The following is a 17,848-nucleotide window of genomic DNA, read 5'->3' on the forward strand; positions in this document are numbered from 1 at the left end:
TTTCCAAATATTTCGATCGTCTTCAAAGTGAAAATACTTTATGGAGTTTTGTGTAGGCGAAAACAAAATACTGACTAGACTGGACCAAACAGGGGAGCTTTTCCTTTGAGGACCCAAGAATTATTCTAGCTGCTATTTAACCCATTAACGCTCATCTTACCTATGCAGTCATTATTGTGGGACAGAATGAAGCCATCAAAACAGCGACAGTTGTAAGAGCCAACTGTGTTCCTGCATGTTCCATTACCACATGGATCTCGTTCACACTCATTAATATCTGCAACAACAAAATTTTTTTTTAAAGATTTCTTAATAACACTGTCTACAATATTACATTCTATTACCGTATATTAAGAACATATATTATTATTTATTCATTTAAAAATTTAAACCAATGATGATCGACCATAGAACAGGAAGGCAATTACGTATCTTGCAAGCCGAACCCTTACTTTCCAGATTATCGTGAACAAACGTTTCTAGGAACATGCTTATTTCTGTTTAATCTTGCAGTGTAAACAGAATGATGATCACCCAATGAACAAGAAGAACACTTGTTCGTCAGGTGAAATGATCTTTTATGCTGCACAAAACATCATCGTTCTCAGCATAGTTCCTCGTCATCCTGTTCAGCAGATTGTCTAATGTGTATGAGGGCTCTAGACAGATGATAGTTGGAGAAGTTAAGGGCTAATACTCACTTGCGTGAAATACGGCCGAGTCTCGCAAGTTAAAACCCGGCTCTGCTACCGGGACTCCAGAGCGGAGCGTGCGGCCACATAGCAATACATGTAGCTGCACGCTCTGCTCCCAAGTGCCGGCGGCAGAGCCGGGTGTAACCATGCGAGACTCGGCTGTATTTCACGCAAGTGAGTATGAACCCTAAGAATACGGATGTTCAATTTTGGAATGCCGATCTTTTTGTTCTTTCAGAGATAAACCACTGCCATGTCTCTCATAGAGAACACAGGAGTACTTGGCCAAATGAGTGCCCCTCTGTATGGGAGAACCGGCTGAGATGACTGCCGTCAGAACAATCAGCCAAACCATCAATGGCTGATAGCCGTCTCATGTGTATGGTGGGCTTTGCAGATCATTCATTTGATGATAGGTATCATTAAATAAGTCTCCCCTTCTATACACAAATATGTGTTATTAGGTTATTCTTCACATTTACACAAAAACGTGAACAACCCACCTAGGCACATGGTCTGATCTTCATTGGTTTTAAATCCATTATGACAAACACAGTAATATCCTCCAGTCTTATCATGACATTCTCCATGGCTGCAGAGGTTCGGATTTTCTTGACACTCGTTCCGATCTTTATAGAGATAAAAAGAAACAGTCAGATAAACAGGGAAGTATTAAACAGAACACAGAGACTTGTGCAAAACAGAGAACAACAGCAATTCTACAACACTTATCATCAGACATGACACAGACTGGTTGGATTGGTCGCTGGATGTCATGTTTACAGTGTCATAAACCTTTGGTAATGACAGTAGAAGTGCTGATCACTGGATTAAACACTTAAGGGGTGCTTCATCAAGATTGGTGTTTTGCGTGCCAGTCTCAATGGAGAATGCACTGAATCTCAATAACTCCATACTGATAAAACAGGATAAAGCAATACAACGTTCATCGACTACATTTATATGATATAGGAATACCTGCAAAAATACTGCTTCCTGCCTGCACACATTTCACTAGTACCCCCCAAAAAAACTTTTAAAGGAATATTCAAAGCAAAAAGCTTTGCATGTAATTCGTTGTTTGCTTTTTTTTAAGTCACGTTTCTTTTTTTTTCTTGTGGTATTCATTGCCATTTTTTGTGAAAAATTCTTCAAAATCATTCGCGCACAAGATTTTATGAATTTTGTCTTCAAACTTTTTTACAAACTTTTCGTGCAAAATTCCCAAGTTTTGCAAAACATTTGCCAAAATTTCAGGGATACATAAAATCACTCCAGGTGATAATTGGAATATATGTGTGCCAAATGTTGTAAAAACTGATGAACCAGATGGAAACGTTTGGAAGCTAAAAGAAGAATTAGGCGGAAATAAAAAACATGCAAAGAATAGAAAAAAACAAAAAACGCGAAAATGCAATATTGAGTGGGACCATTTATTCCAAAAGGAAGGTACAAAAGAGCAGTGTATTCTCAAGGATTGTGCACCGCTGCTCCCAGGCCTTACACAAGACTGTGTATTCATTTTGCCTGGAGTGTTACTTTAATCGGCAGTGACCCCTCATTTTTAAAAGCATCTATAAAAATGATTATGTTGTTTTGCAGTGATTTATAACTATGGTAGATGAAAAGTTGCTTTTTTTCTGCTCATCATGAAAACACTCTGGTAATCTGAGTATTTGGGTTCGCTCTCGTCTCTTGCACATTTTGTAATGTTTGGATTTGTTTCTATTACTTTTTATTTTTGTAGATTTGTATAAATAGTTTGGAGACCCATCTCCATTGTAATAGTTATAGCCAGAGGCAAGTATAACAGAGGGGTTCCATAGCACAGGTGAAGCCCTTCAGTTTTGCCACCAAGACAGAACAATATGTTCTTTTTTTGTTGTTGTTTTTTAGGCTTTTGGTTATACCTTAAACTGTTAAAAACACTAGTTTTCTATATATTTTTTAAGCATAAATTCACCCTTGTATGTACCCGCGGTATTATGATGGTCTTTATATCAGGTATTTCCTGCGAAAAACACTGCCTGCAATAGCTAGCCAGGTTGGTTCCCTTAGCGCTTATCAAATGAACATGTGGAGAATAGCAGGAAGGTGAATGAATTGCCAATGTGATCACCAATATTGTTCTGCATATCTGATATTCAAACAGTTTTCCTGTTCCACTGGGTGAGTTACAATAGTGGCTGTGAGGGAAATTATAAACATCTTTGTACAACCACCCCAGAGGACTTCCAAGCCACTATATATCAACACCCTACATACAAATGGTTTTCATTATAGAAATGGAGAAAGTGCAAGAAAAATAGGCTTCCTCATCAGGAGAGGGACCTGGAGAAAAACTATAGACTGGTTTTGACAAACTTGGAGAAGAAAGTGAAATTTAGTATCTCCATCATTTACAGTTCACAAAAACTCTTCTGTTCTTGGTTCAAAGAACAATTTTAATACACGAATCCAACTATTACTGAGTCATAGAGTCAGAGACTTGGGAAAAGCTCTCAACATTTCAACAGTGTTTGGGTGAAGAGAAATGGTCTTCTGGCTGGGTAAAAGTAGACTGATGCCAAAGAGAATCATGTTTTGGGATTATTTCTGTGCTTGTGTGTTTGGTGTGAAAGAACACATGACCCAAAACAATAATAAATCAAGAACTCATGACAACATTTCTGAGGGTTTACTTTTGCCCAGGTCTTGCTACTTAATAAAAACCATACCATCTAAAAAAGCAAGACCAATTCCGTGTGTTCTTGTAATAAATCTTAAAGGAAAAATATTTCTATCATTTTTATTTCTGACATTTAAAAAAGAATTTTGCAACAGCAGGGATAATTGGAAACCTGCACAGTAAAGGTCATTAGTTTATCTGTTCAACAAATGCCTCCTGCAAACGGCAAGGTTGTGTGCATAAAGCCGGTATGGCAGCAGGTACTGCCTCCGTATGATAGAGTTGTGGGGGCCCGAAGTAGAGTATCACAGTAAAAAAGCATATTACAGGGCTATTCTGTCCTATAAATAATGTTTTAGAGATGAATGCCACGAAGAAATAACATAGTAGAATTTTTTTCCTAGTTACTTCTTAACTGTTGGTGGTGGCATTTGGCATCATCAGCAAGTCTTCTCTCAGTAAAGCGGTGCTAGAAGTTCTGTCATAGCTGTGCCAAGAGAGCACTTGCTTCTCATGATGATGCCAGGCAGTCAGCAACTTACAATGTTATTCACTTCTAAACAGGCGAAATTTGTTTTACTCTTCTTTTTCACCTTGTAACTATACAGTCAGATGAATACTATTGAGAAGTCCTTACAATATAAACCTAATACCATAAATGCCAAAATGCTTTTTCAGAATGCTAAGTTAATAATGTAAAATGCACACTCAGTGTATATCAAGTACTGATGATGAGTTTCTCATAGTGATCAGCAGCTCGCTAGTTTATGGTACTAACATGCTCTGTAACACCACCACGTAAAACATGTTGTCAGTACATACATATAGTTACACTGTGACATTATCCAGGATAACATACTACTGGCAAATACAGTAGATAACCATTAACTTGTCCCATCACCATCATTTAATATTTCACATACTAAATCAATTGGGTGTATTAACGAGAATTCATCCCATGAGAGATGTGAAGCAGATGTTACATCATATCTCACCGACACATTGTCCTGTAGAAGTGAACTTGTAGCCAGGCTTGCAGTCACAGCGGTAGCTCCCTGGGGTGTTAATGCAGTCGGCATTTCTTTGACATACTGGCCCATTGTGGCATTCATCAATATCTGGAAAAACAAGGAAATCAGTCACTTATACATTAAAATAAGTTAAGGAAATCTTTAGTATTGAAAAAAAACAACATTCTTTTAGGGAGACAATATCTTAGGCCTCTTTCACATTTCCGTCAGTATGGAGCCGTCGCAAACCGTCGGCCCGACGTACCGACGGACGTTGTGCAAATAGTGCACAACGTGGGCAGCGGATGCAGTTTTCAGACGCATCCGCTGCCCATTATGAGTTCCGGGGAGGAGGGAGGCGGAGTTCTGGACGCGCATGCGTGGTCGGAAATGGCGGTTCCGATGGACGAAAAAATGTTACATTGAATGTTTTTTCGTCACGACGGGCCGCAAAATCACGACGCATCCGATGCGACGTGTGGCCATACATCGCAATGCGTCGCTAATGCAAGTCTATGGAGAAAAAATGCATCCTGCGGTCAACTTTGCAGGATGCGTTTTTTCTCCAAAACGACGCATTGCGACGTTGGCCAAACAACGGAAGTGTGAAAGAGGCCTTAGGAAGACTAAAAGAATACTGGCAATGCTCCATAGAAAATGACTATGCATATCAGCTCTCTGCAAGGCCTCCTTAACACATCCGTCTTTAAACACGTACATTAAAAACGTCAGAGGTGTCATCAGTGTTTTGGGTCATTGTGTTATCAGTGTGTCATCTATGTGTCCATTTTTACCATCAGTGTTTTTCCGATATGGATAAAGAAAAAATGAAATTATGAAGCTTCTCTTATACTTTGCAATGTTGAATACAAATAGCACATGGATGGCACACTGATGCCATCTGTGTGCTGTACGTGCTTTTCACGGACCCATAGTTTTGTATTGGTGTTTGGACATGTGCATAGCACCTTGTGTAATAATGGGTACTTGTGGCAAGGGTTGGACTGACCCACCAGACAACCGGAGAATTCTCTGGTGGGCCCTGACTTCTCCTTCAGGAGTGTTCATAGTGCAAACCTTGCAGCTGCTATTGTGCTCTTGAGTGGGGGAGAAAGGTGGGCCTTCAGAATTAAATCCTCTTGTGAGCCCATTGTTCTTCAGTCTGACACTGCTTGTGTAGCATCCAATTTTTTTTCACGGATACCACACATACAGGAAACACGGGCATGTGTAGGAGGCGTAAAAGAAAGAAACTGACTCCCTGCACCAGAATAGCTACACAAGGCATCAGCCTGTCAGAGGTAGGCAGCAGGCATGTTACAGGTGGTGTGTGGTATCTCTACCATTTATCACTGCACCCCCAGTGCTGGATAATGTGGAGGAAGAGGAAGCTGTTTGTTACGGAAATGAGGTGTAGTAAAATAATTGTGTGTTTTTGTTTTTTTTTTAAATGTATATTTGAAGAGCACCAGGATGGGTGACAATATTATTAGACATTACTAGACATTACTAGACATTATTACAGTATGGGGGCCACGATGGAGAACATTATTAAAAAGTGGCAGTCAATATTAAGGGATGAGGGCCAAAATTACAGGATGGGGGCCAGAATAGGTGACAATATTACAGACTGATGCACATTATTATAAGACGGGGTATTACAGTATTACAGGATAGGGTCCAGGCTGGGGGCTGGGGGCCAGGATGGAGGACATTATTACAGGATGGGAGACAATATTAAAGGATGGGGGACAATATTACAGGACAGGGGACAATATTACAGGATAGAGAATCAATATTACAGGATGGGGGACATTTTTACAATAAGGGGGCCAGTATTACAAAATAAGGGGTATTGTTGCAGGATAGGGGTCAGGAAGAGAGAAAATTAATCTTGTATAAATGAATAACACCCCAAGAATTGGCAAAAAACTGAATGTTTTTGAATGTTCTTAATTTTCTACCCATATATCCAAGAAAAGTTATTACACCGAAAAGTGAAGTATATCAACGTTTCGGGTAATGTATTCCCCGTCATGCTATTAATAGGACATGTGTGTAATAAATTTTTGGGATGAAAAAAATGCAGAATATCCACTTATACCAGTATACAGTATGAAGGGATGGAATCACTGGGTTTTCTAAGGATCCAGAGAGAAAGAGTGAATATGACTACTGTTTTCCTTGCAACGTAATTTGGAGGTTGATCAACACATTTTTGTCTATTTTGATCATTACCTGATAAGAAGCAGGATGGGGAACATTATTACAGGATAGAGGCCATTATTTCAGCATGGGCCCATTATTACAGGGTACGGGCTCAATAAATTGGGTTTGGATCTGGTTTGGGGGCTATTATTACAGGATAGGGAGAAAAATGGGTCCATTATTACTGGATAGGGACCAGAATGTGGGACATTATTACAAGATAGAGGCCAAGGCAGTGGACATTATTACAGGATAATGGTCAGGATGGAGGACATTATTATAGGATAGAGGCCTATTAATATGGTTAGGGGGAAGTATGGGGCAATTATTACAGGATAGTGGCCAGGGCAGGGGACATTATTACATGAAAATAGCCAGGATAGGGGACTTTGTTACAGGATAGAGGCCGGAAGAGGAAATTATTACAGGGTAACAGCAAGGATGGGGAAGATTATTACAGGATAGGTGCCCATTAATATAGGTTAGGGGCCAGTATGGGGGCCATTATTACAGGATTGGGGCCAGGGCAGGGGTCATTATTATAAAATAATGGCCAGGATGAGGGACATTACCACAGAATAGAGGCCAGAAGAGGACATTAGTACAGGATGGGGAACATATTAGTAAAGAATCGAGAACATTACAGTCATAGTGGATTTTGTTCAGTAACAAGATGCTACTCAGACACTATGTGGTGATAATATATGGTCACTGTGTGGCAATTTTTATCCCTTTTATTTTATTTATTTTTGGTATACTAGTTTTAGTACAGTGGAATTGTTCAGTAACAATACAGTGATACTTGTTACTTTGTAACTGTATGACTACTATTTAAAAGTATTGCTTAGAAAATTATCTCACTGCCATGTCTTCTGTGAAATTTATTTATTTTATGTACGGTATATTTTTTCTTTTTTTACTGGATTTGGGGAAGATGAGTGAACACATATGTCTTTATAGGATCTAGAACGCTACAGGGGAATGTACAATACAGACCAAAAGTTTGGACACACCTTCTTATTTAAAGATTTTTCTGTATTTTCATGACTATGAAAATTGTAAATTCACACTGAAGGCATCAAAACTATGAATTAACACATGTGGAATTATATACTTAACAAAAAAGTGTGAAACAACTGAAATTATGTCTTATATTCTAGGTTCTTCAAAGTAGCTACCTTTTGCTTTGATGACTGCTTTGCACACTCTTGCCATTCTCTTGATGAGCTTCAAGAGGTAGTCACCGGGAATGGTTTTCACTTCACAGGTGTGCCCTGTCAGGTTTAATAAGTGGGATTTCTTGCCTTATAAATGGGGTTGGGACAATCAGTTGTGTTGCGCAGAAATCTGGTGGATACACAGCTGATAGTCCTACTGAATAGACTTTAGAATTTGTATTATGGCAAGAAAAAAGCAGCTACAGTAAGTAATGAAAAACGAGTGGCCATCATTACTTTAAGAAATAAAGGTCAGTCAGTCCAAAAAATTGGGAAAACTTTGAAAGTGTCCCCAAGTGCAGTGGCAAAAACCATCAAATGCTACAAAGATACTGGCTCACATGAGGACCGCCCCAGGAAAGGAAGACCAAGAGTCACCTCTGCTTCTGAGGATAAGTTTATCCGAGTCACCAGCCTCAGAAATCGTAGGTTAACAGCAGCTCAGATTAGAGACCAGGTCAATGCCACACAGAGTTCTAGCAGCAGACACATCTCTACAACAATTGTTAAGAGGAGACTTTGTGCAGCAGGCCTTCATGGTAAAATAGCTGCTAGGAAACCACTGCTAAGGACAGGCAACAAGCAGAAGAGACTTATTTGGGCTAAAGAACACAAGGAATGGACATCAGACCAGTGGAAATCTGTGCTTTGGTCTGATGAGTCCAAATTTGAGATCTTTGGTTCCAACCACCGTGTCTTTGTGCGACGCAGAAAAGGTGAACGGATGGACTCTACATGCCTGGTTCCCACCGTGAAGCATGGAGGAGGAAGTGTGATGGTGTGGGGGTGCTTTGCTGGTGACACTGTTGGGGATTTATTCAAAATTGAAGGCATACTGAACCAGCATGGCTACTACAGCATCTTGCAGCGGCATGCTATTCCATCCGGTTTGCGTTAAGTTGGACCATCATTTATTTTTCAACAGGACAATGACCCCAAACACACCTCCAGGCTGTATAAGGGTTATTTGACCAAGAAAAAGAGTGATGGGGTGCTATGCCAGATGACCTGGCCTCCATAGTCACCAGACCTGAACCCAATCGAGATGGTTTGGAGTGAGCTGGACCGCAGAGTGAAGACAAAAGGGCCAACAAGTGCTAAGCATCTCTGGGAACTCCTTCCAGATTGTTGGAAAACTATTTCCGGTGACTACCTCTTGAAGCTCATCAAGAGAATGCCAAGAGTGTGCAAAGCAGTCATCAAAGCAAAATATGGCTACTTTGAAGAACCTAGAATATAAGACATATTTTCAGTTGTTTCAAACTTTTTCATTAAGTATATAATTCCACATGTGTTAATTCACAGTTTTGATGCCTTCAGTGTGAAAGCTAATATGTATAACAATATATTTGATTTTTAAACAACTCAATTAACCAGCAAATGATCTTGGAAAATTCTCTAAACTACAACACAATGAGTGAAACACAGAGCCGTTGATTCAGAAGCAGAGCTAGTAATGCAGAGGTAGAGCTATAGGCTGTGTTCTTCATGAAAATGGAATATGTACTATATTCTAAAGCATAAATGAAGCCTACAGCAGTAGATCGGCTAAGTATCCTGTCTATCCTCCTTTGGAGTTCTGTTTGCTTTCTCAGTTAGAGAATTTACCATTTTCTCTTCTCCGTGACTGCTTCTCTGTCTGCATAGAAACTTTATGAATGGCACTATTACCCCCTGTAAGCCTCCGCCGTGTTTACGGATTGGCAAATATGCTGCTCGTTTATTTACCTTGTTGAATACTTGAGTTTTAAGTTTCAGATGTTTTCAGTTGAAGTCTTGTTGATGTGGTACAGATAGGAACTTACAGATTGTAGCCTAAGTAAGCGCAATGTTTCCCCAAAGCCATCATGTTGTATAATATGTGTCAAGGGCATAGATAGAGCAGATGTAATTTAGGAAGAGTCGGACTCTTTACGGAAAATGAATTGTGAACAAGATCTAAATTGTGTACTTTTATGTCTTTGTTGAACTGAATAAAATGAAGTCATCCATTTTTCCACTATACATTTTCAAAAAATTTTTTCCAATGAGGCGCTCTAAAATGACACCTTGTTTAATAACACATTCCGACAAGAGCAACTATCTAGAGAAAAAGTAAGAAATATTTATTCAGGTTGTGACTGGTGAGTGTATTGGGGCTCTCAAGGTTTACACATATGACAAGGACTTAGTGGTGGTTCTTACCAGCTATATTAGCTTCTTGCTTACCTTCACAGACAAGCAGTTTGTCATTATAGAAAAATCCCATTGGACATTCACAACGGAAGCTCCCAATCATGTTTATACAGATTCCATTCTCACAAACTCCAGGAATTTCTCTGCATTCATCAATATCTGAAGGAGACAAAGAGTAGATTCATGTCTTCAGTAATATGGGCATATGCTACATAATAAAGTAGAAAATTTGTATTAAGCCTACCAATTGGTTGTCCTGTGTAGATATCAATGACGAAACCTGGACGAGCACTTCCACACAGCGCCGCAAAGTCATCTGCATGGAAAAACAAGAAATAGCATATGGGAATAATAAAAGGTATATTGGTGTTCTAAAAATGACTGAACATGTACATAACATTCTTTTTAGATTAGTAAGTGGCAGTATTACCTTGCAGAGAAGTAATGATACTTTGGACACCTGTGTCCACCATCTTTAGTGACGCAGTAGTAGGCAAAATCTAATTTTCCTAGAATTCCTCCCATTCCTCCCTGGCTTTAAATAAGGCAACTATGTAGTAGGTATACAATTTGTGTTTGCTGAGTTCATATGGGACTTGAGTTCATGTAACTGTGATGTTTTTAATAAAGTTAGGGGAATTTGTTTCTATTCGAATTTTTGTGCCTCGAAAATGTTTTTATTGACAATGGTTTATGTATATTAATTGAGTAATAATGATATGAATGCAAGTGGGAAATAAAAATGCATGAGGGAAATAAAAAAGTATTACCATAAAGAGAAGCTTGGAGGCGAAGAAGAAGCCAAAACTGGCTAACCTGGCTATGTCTTCCCTCTGTCTAAAACTGAATCTGTCAAAAACTGCCCTCCTTGTGTTTCCTTCCTCTACTAACCTACTTAAACCCAACATTGCCATTTCCGTGTGTGGGTCTCTCATAACTCCCAAGCAGCATGCCTGCTGACTTGATGTTATATATGATTCAGATTTTTAGTTCAATTCCTATATGCAGTCGTTTGTTCCTTCATCTCACCTACACCTCAAAAATATCTCTAGAATGTGACCTTTCCTTACCTTTGACTCTGCAAGAACTCTTACTGTTGCTGTGATTCATCTCCCTCTTACTGAACTCTCCCCTCTCCAGCACATCCTGAATGCAGCAACCGGGATCATATTTCTATTCAACTCCTACACTGATGCCACCACCCTTTGCCAGTCATTGCACTGGTTGCCCTTCCGCTACAGAGTACAATGTAAACGTATCACTCTCACCCACTAAGCGTTCCACAGTTTTGCATCACTCTACATCTTGTCTCATCTCTGTCTACCACCCAATCCAACTCTCTGTCCCGCTCATGATCTAAGACGAACAGCGTGTAATCTTAGAAGATTGTTTCTCAATAAGCAGGTAAAGGTGGATAATATGGTTCGGAGGGTTGTGGTGTCTTTAGACGCTGCTAAGGCATTTGATAGTGTGGAGTGGTGGTATTTGTGGGTGTTCATGAAGGCTATGGGTTTTGGGGAGAGATTTATAAGATGGGTGCAGCTGATGTATGCATCTCCAAGAGCTCAGATACGGGTAAATGGGCTCTTGTCGGGGGATTTCCCTTTATATAGGGGAACATGGTAGGGGTGCCCCTTGTCTCCTCTGCTGTGTGCAATTGCTGTTGAGCCTTTGGCGGCAGCGATACGGAGAAATAGGGACGTAAAGGGTTTTCAGTTTGGAAACTATGAAGAAAAGATAGCCATGTACGCGACATGTTATTGTTCTTGGAAAATTCGCAGTAGTCTCTGGGGGCCGTTATCAATAGTATTACTAAATTTGGGGCTCTTTCCGGATTATCTATTACACTATGTGTGGCTCAACCTGACTCCTTTGCTTGGGAATTCCAGCAGAAGATTGGGGCCCGGAAGAAGCTAATTCTGTCAGTCACAGGTAGAGCCAATTTAATCAAAATGATACTTATGCCTCAGCTCCTTTACATAATGCATAATGCTCCAGTGTGGTTGCCTCAGAGTAACTTTTATAGAATCAATACTCTATTTAGCTACTTAATTTGGAAGGGTGGACAGGTACGCATTAAATTGGAACATCTGCAAAGGGCAAAGGATGAGGGTGGTCTGGCAGTCCCTAATCCATGGATCTACTATATAGCATCCCAATGTCAACATATGGTCGGTTGGGGAGAACCAGAACAAAGCTCTTCAGCGGGAATAATCATTGAACATGCGGTGGGGAAGGGCCCATTGTTAGCCGGTCTTGAAGCAGGTAGATTCAGAATTAACCCCCCAAAATTCCCAACAATAGCTATGCTGGGGAAAGTCTGGCAGAAAATTAAGCAATGGAGGGGAGTAACGGAATTTACGAGCTATATGCCAATTTGGTTTGATCCTAGACCATCAGAGCTTATGAGATTGCGGGGGTTCAGTCAGTGGAGGCGCATTGGCATTTGGTTCGTGTCTCAGTTGCTTGATGGGGATGTTATTAAAACATTTGAGACACTTAGGACTGAGTTTTCTTTATCCCAGAAGATGTTATTTCAGTACCTGCAGTTGAGACACACCCTAAGCTGTCAAAATGAGGGATCGCACGTGATTCTGCAGTTAGATAGCATGGTAAACCTTATTGGGCCTCGGAGGAGTACGAGGGGGTTCATTACCTTGATGTACAGGGGTTTGATGGATACTTTTTTATTGAAGCATCCATTAAGGATTAAGGAGAAATGGGTGGCGGATGTGGGACCCTTGTCGGAGTCCCAGTGGGAGTCCATACTTCATTATATCCCCAGGGCTTCCCTGAGTGAGGCTAAGAGTGTGTTGCAGCTATACCTGATGTATAGGACCCCGGTATGGATGATGAAGGCAGGACTGAGAGGTGACTCAAAATGCCCCAGGTGTGGTGAAGGTCCTTAACTTGATCCAGGAGGTGACAGGAGTAGATGTGGTGCGTAACCCACTGACTTGCCCTTTGGGCTGTATGGATGATATTGCTACGGATGAATGTGGAAGGCTGACTATCACAAGATTGTTGTATGCTGCAAGAAAGCTTATTGCGATGCTTTGGTTGGATGAAAAACCGCCAGGGAAAAAGGAATTTATCAACAAGATCCTTTTTTTGTACTTATGGAAAGGAATATATACAGCAAGAGAGGTCATAATACAAAATTTGAAAATGTGTTGGGCGGATGGATGGATTCCCCAGGCGTGGCGTCTGCTGAGTTACTGCAAAGTAGAATGGATGTCGTTTAGTTGATTATCAGGGGACTCATACATGTACAGGTATGTTTTTGCAAAGCTTGATATCTTTTCTCAAGAGGTGATGTTGTTAGATGGTTTTATTGGATAAAGGGCAAGGGATTGGGGGGAGGAGGGGTTGGTTAGGGGGTAAGGGAGTTGTTTAGTAAAATGAAAATGTATTAACAAGTCATGTATTCAATGTACTTGTCTTAACATTGTATGAGACTGTGTTAATAGCGTGTATATGCTTTAATAAAAAATACATGATTTAAAAAAATTATCAAAGACGAAAACTAACATCCTCTATAATCCGAACCTTCCACTCCCATCTCCAGGACTTCTCTCGTGATGCACCAGTTTTCTGGAATGCACTGCCCCAGTATCCACAGTTTTAGGCATGCACCAAAAAACATTTCTTTAGACTAGCATCACTTTAGATTAGCCTCACCTGACTAATCTATTTCCTGTTCTCCCTGCTATGCAGATACACTTTGTATCTGTACTTGTACAGAGACTGGATGGTGACTCGTCCTTTCAGCCGTATTTTAATGCCCCCATTTATTATATGGATGGTTGGACCTTACATGACAAGCACTTTTTTTTCCCCTGTTGGTTTCCCCCTATTTCTTCATAGATTGTATGCTTGAGAGCAGGTCCCTAACTTGTCTTGGTGTATGTTGAACTATCTGTTACTCGGTAATGTCTTATTTTGTTCGTACATTTTACCTCTGAATCAGTAGCGTAGCTACCAGGGGGGCAGAGGGGATGGTGGCCCCGGGCCCCGCGCTCTGAGGGGCCCACCCAGAGCTGCGCCGATACAATTACATTCTGCGGCAGAGCAAGGGGAATCAATCACCTTGCTCTGCTGCCCGGCCTCTATGGAGCCCCTGAGCAGGCGGTGGGGGACCCAGTGCCAGCAGTGGGCCCCTCATTCGTCATTACAGGGTCAGATTTATCAGCTAAATGCAGATACAGCTGACCGCATGATGATAGAAAGAGTGCTACACTCCTTCTCCTATCATCCTCCTGTCAGCGTCTGACGTCACCGATGCCAACACTGACAGCAGGCGCAATGAAGTCAGTACACGGCACCTGTGGTCTGGAGATGAGCTGGAGCTTGGAGCACCGCGAGAACAAGGAGGAAGAGAGGTGAGTATTGGATTTATTTATTTTATTGGGATGCATTATACTATACAGGCTGCCTAATGGGGCTGCATTACACTATACAAATTGCATAATGGGGGTGCATTATATTGTACTGGTTGCCTAATGGGGGTGCATTACACAGTACTGGCTGCCTAATAGGGGTGCATTATACTATATTGGCTGCCTAATGGGGGTGCATTACACAGTACTGGCTGCCTAATGGGGGTGCATTATACTATACAGGCTGCCTAATGGGGGTGCACTATACTATACAGACTGCCTAATGGGGGTGTATCATACTATACAGGCTGCCTATTGGGGTGCATTATGCTATACAGGCCTATGGGGAGTACATTATACTATACAGGCCTAGGGGGAGAACATTATACTATACAGGCCTATGGGGAGAGCATTATACTCTACAGGCTTATGGGGAGTGCATTATACTATACAGGCTTATGGGGAGTGCATTATACTATATTGAGGACTATCTGGCACATTATACTATATGGAGGCTATATAGGGGGCCATCATACAGTGAGGGGATTACAGTGAAGGGGCCATCAAACAGTTTGGGGGCTACTAATATACTGTGTGGAGGTACATTATAGTGAGGAGGCATCATGTTGTGTATAAGAGAGCATAACACTGTGTATAGGGGAACTGTACAGGGGGGGGGGACTCAGAACATTATTCAATGTTAAGTGGGCACATAATAATAATTTTATTTATATAGCGCCAACATATTCCGCAGCGCTTTACAAATTATAGAGGGGATTTGTACAGACTATAGACATTACAGCATAACAAAAATCACAGTTCAAAATAGATACCAATAGGAGTGAGGGCCCTGCTCGCAAGCTTACAATTTATAGGAAAAAGGGAGACACGAGAGGTGGATGGTAACAATTGCTTTCGTTGTTCGGACCAGCCATAGTGTAAGGATCGGGTGTTCATGTAAAGCTGAATGAACCAGTTAACTGCCTAAGTATGTAACAGTACAGACACAGAGGGCTATTAACTGCATGAAATGTATGAGAACATGATGTGAGGAACCTGATTAATGTTTAAAGTTTTTTTTTTTTGAATGGGCCACACAGGGATAGTTAGGTTAATGCGTTGAGGCGGTAGGCCAGTCTGAACAAATGCGTTTTTAGGGCAAGCTTAAAACTGTGGGGATTGGGGATTAATCTTATTAACCTGGGTAGTGCATTCCAAAGAATTGGCGAAGCACGTGAAAAGTCTTGGAGATGGGAGTGGGAGGTTCTGATTATTGAGGATGCTAACCTCAGGTCATTAGCAGAACAGAGAGCATGGGTAGGGTGGTATACTGAGACCAGGGAGGATATGTAGGGTGGTGCTGAGCCATGGAGTGCTTTATGGATGAGGGTAATAGTTTTGTACTTGATTCTTGAGTGGATGGGTAACCAGTGTAATGACTGGCACAGGGTAGAGGCATCGGTGTAACGGTTGGTGAGGAATATAATCCTGGCAGCAGCATTCAGGACAGATTGGAGCGGGGAGAGTTTGGTAAGAGGGAGGCCAATTAAGAGAGAGTTACAATAGTCCATACGAGAATGAATGAGTGAAACAGTAAGAGTTTTTGCAGTGTCGAATTTAAGAAAAGGGAGAATTCTAGAAATGTTTTTGAGATGCAGATAAGAAGAGCGAGCCAATGATCGAATGTGGAGGGTGAAGGAAAGCTCAGAATCAAGGACGACCCCAAGGCAGCGGGCATGTTGCTTGGGAGTAATGGTGGAACCACACACGGAGATGGCAATGTCAGGCAAAAGTAGGTTAGTAGAGGGAGAGAACACGAGGAGTTCAGTTTTTGACAGGTTCAGTTTCAGATAGACAATCACTGGTGTTTTCTAAAAAGGCAGGTGTGATATCAGGAGAAGAAGTGTATAATTGGGTGTCATCAGCATAGAGATGGTACTGGAAACCAAATCTACTGATTGTTTGTCCAATATGGGCAGTATACAAAGAGAAGAGGAGGGAGACTAGGACTGATCCTTGAGGAACCCCAACAGTAAAGGGAAGGTGAGAGGAGGAGGAACCAGCAAAAGATACAGTGAAGGAGCGGTCAGAGAGATAGGAGGAGAACCAGGAGAGAACGGTGTCCTTGAGGCTGATGGAGCGGAGCATAGTGAGGAGGAGCTGATGATCCACAGTATCGAATGCTGCGGAGAGATCCAAGAGAATTAGCATGGAGTAGTGACCATTAGATTTAGCTGTTAGTAGATCATTAGAGACTTTAGTGAGGGCAGTTTCAGTTGAATGAAAAAAGCGGAAACCAGATTGAAGAGGGTCGAGAAGAGCTTTATCTGAGAGATAGCGGATAAGACGGGAGTGGACCAGGTGTTCGGGGAGTTTAGAGATAAAGGGAAGATTAAAGACAGGTAGCGGCACAGTTTTGATTGAGGGATGGTTTTTTAAGTAATGGGTAAATGATGGCATGCTTAAATGAGGAGGGAAAAATACCGAAGAGAGAGAAAAGTTGAATATTTTTGTTAGGTGAGAGGTGACAGCTGGGGAAAGGGACTGGAGGAGATGTGACGGAATGGGGTCACTGGTGCAAGTGGTCGGGCGAGAAGATGCAAGGAGTCTGATTACTTCTTCTTCTGTAACTGGTTCAAAGTCAGAGAGTTAACTGGATGCAGTGGGGGAGGGAGGACAGTGCATGGTATGCAGGGATTGGGAGATAATTTCCTGTCGAATGTGGTCAATTTTTTCTTTGAAGTAATTGGCCAGATCGTCAGTGCAGATATCCGTGGTTGAGGCCTGCGCTCTTGGGTTGAGTAGGGAATGGAAAGTGTCAAAGAGACGTTTAGGGTTATTGGACAGCGAGGTGATGAGGGTGTTAAAATAGGTTTGTTTGGAGAGGTGAAGGGCAGAGTTGTATGTTTTAAGCATAAATTTATAATGGATGAAATCTTCGGGTAGATTAGATTTTCTCCACAGATGTTCGGCGCACCTGGAGCACCGCTGTAGGAAACATGTTTGCAGCGTGTGCCATGGTTGTTGCCATCTGTGCCGAGTTGTTCTATGTATAGGAGGTACAATTTCATCCAGGGCACTTTGGAGGGTTTCATTGTAATGCTTCAGTGCAGAATCAGGACATGAGATGGAGGAGATAGGGGCCAATGAGGACTGCAAGCTCTGCATAAGTTTCTGGGTGTTAATAGCCTGTATGTTTCTGTAAGTGTGGAAAGTGGGGGTGACCTGAGCAGGATGGCAGTTCCTGATAGAGAATGAAAGAAGGTGGTGGTCAGAGAGTGGGAGAGGGGAGTTTGTGAAATTGTCCACTGAGCAAAGCCGGGAGAAGACCAAGTCGAGGGAGTTTCCGTCTTCATGCGTTGGAGAGTTAGTATGCTGCGAGAGGCCGAAAGAAGAGGTTAGAGATAAAAGGTGAGAAGCAGATGGGGAGAGGGAAAAAGCAATGGGGATGTTGATGTCACCCAAGATGAGGGTGGGGATGTCACAGGAGAGAAAG

General features: G+C 41.5%; 1 protein-coding gene across 2 annotated transcripts in view; it reads right to left on the reverse strand.

The window, feature by feature from the left end:
• The window catches only part of FBN1 (fibrillin 1), a 440,189-nt gene that overhangs the window by 73,274 nt on the left and 349,067 nt on the right, over window positions 1–17,848 (reverse strand). For both annotated transcript variants that reach the window (XM_069766028.1, XM_069766029.1), the window contains 5 exons: window positions 10,218–10,289; window positions 10,007–10,132; window positions 4,359–4,481; window positions 1,199–1,324; window positions 161–277 (listed from right to left, as the gene is read on the reverse strand). In XM_069766028.1, coding sequence (XP_069622129.1) covers window positions 161–277; window positions 1,199–1,324; window positions 4,359–4,481; window positions 10,007–10,132; window positions 10,218–10,289 — 564 coding nt within the window. The remainder of the gene's footprint in view (window positions 1–160; window positions 278–1,198; window positions 1,325–4,358; window positions 4,482–10,006; window positions 10,133–10,217; window positions 10,290–17,848) is intronic.

This window comes from Ranitomeya imitator, chromosome 4 (genome assembly GCF_032444005.1).
Source record: "Ranitomeya imitator isolate aRanImi1 chromosome 4, aRanImi1.pri, whole genome shotgun sequence".
NCBI classification, from domain to species: Eukaryota; Metazoa; Chordata; class Amphibia; order Anura; family Dendrobatidae; genus Ranitomeya; species Ranitomeya imitator.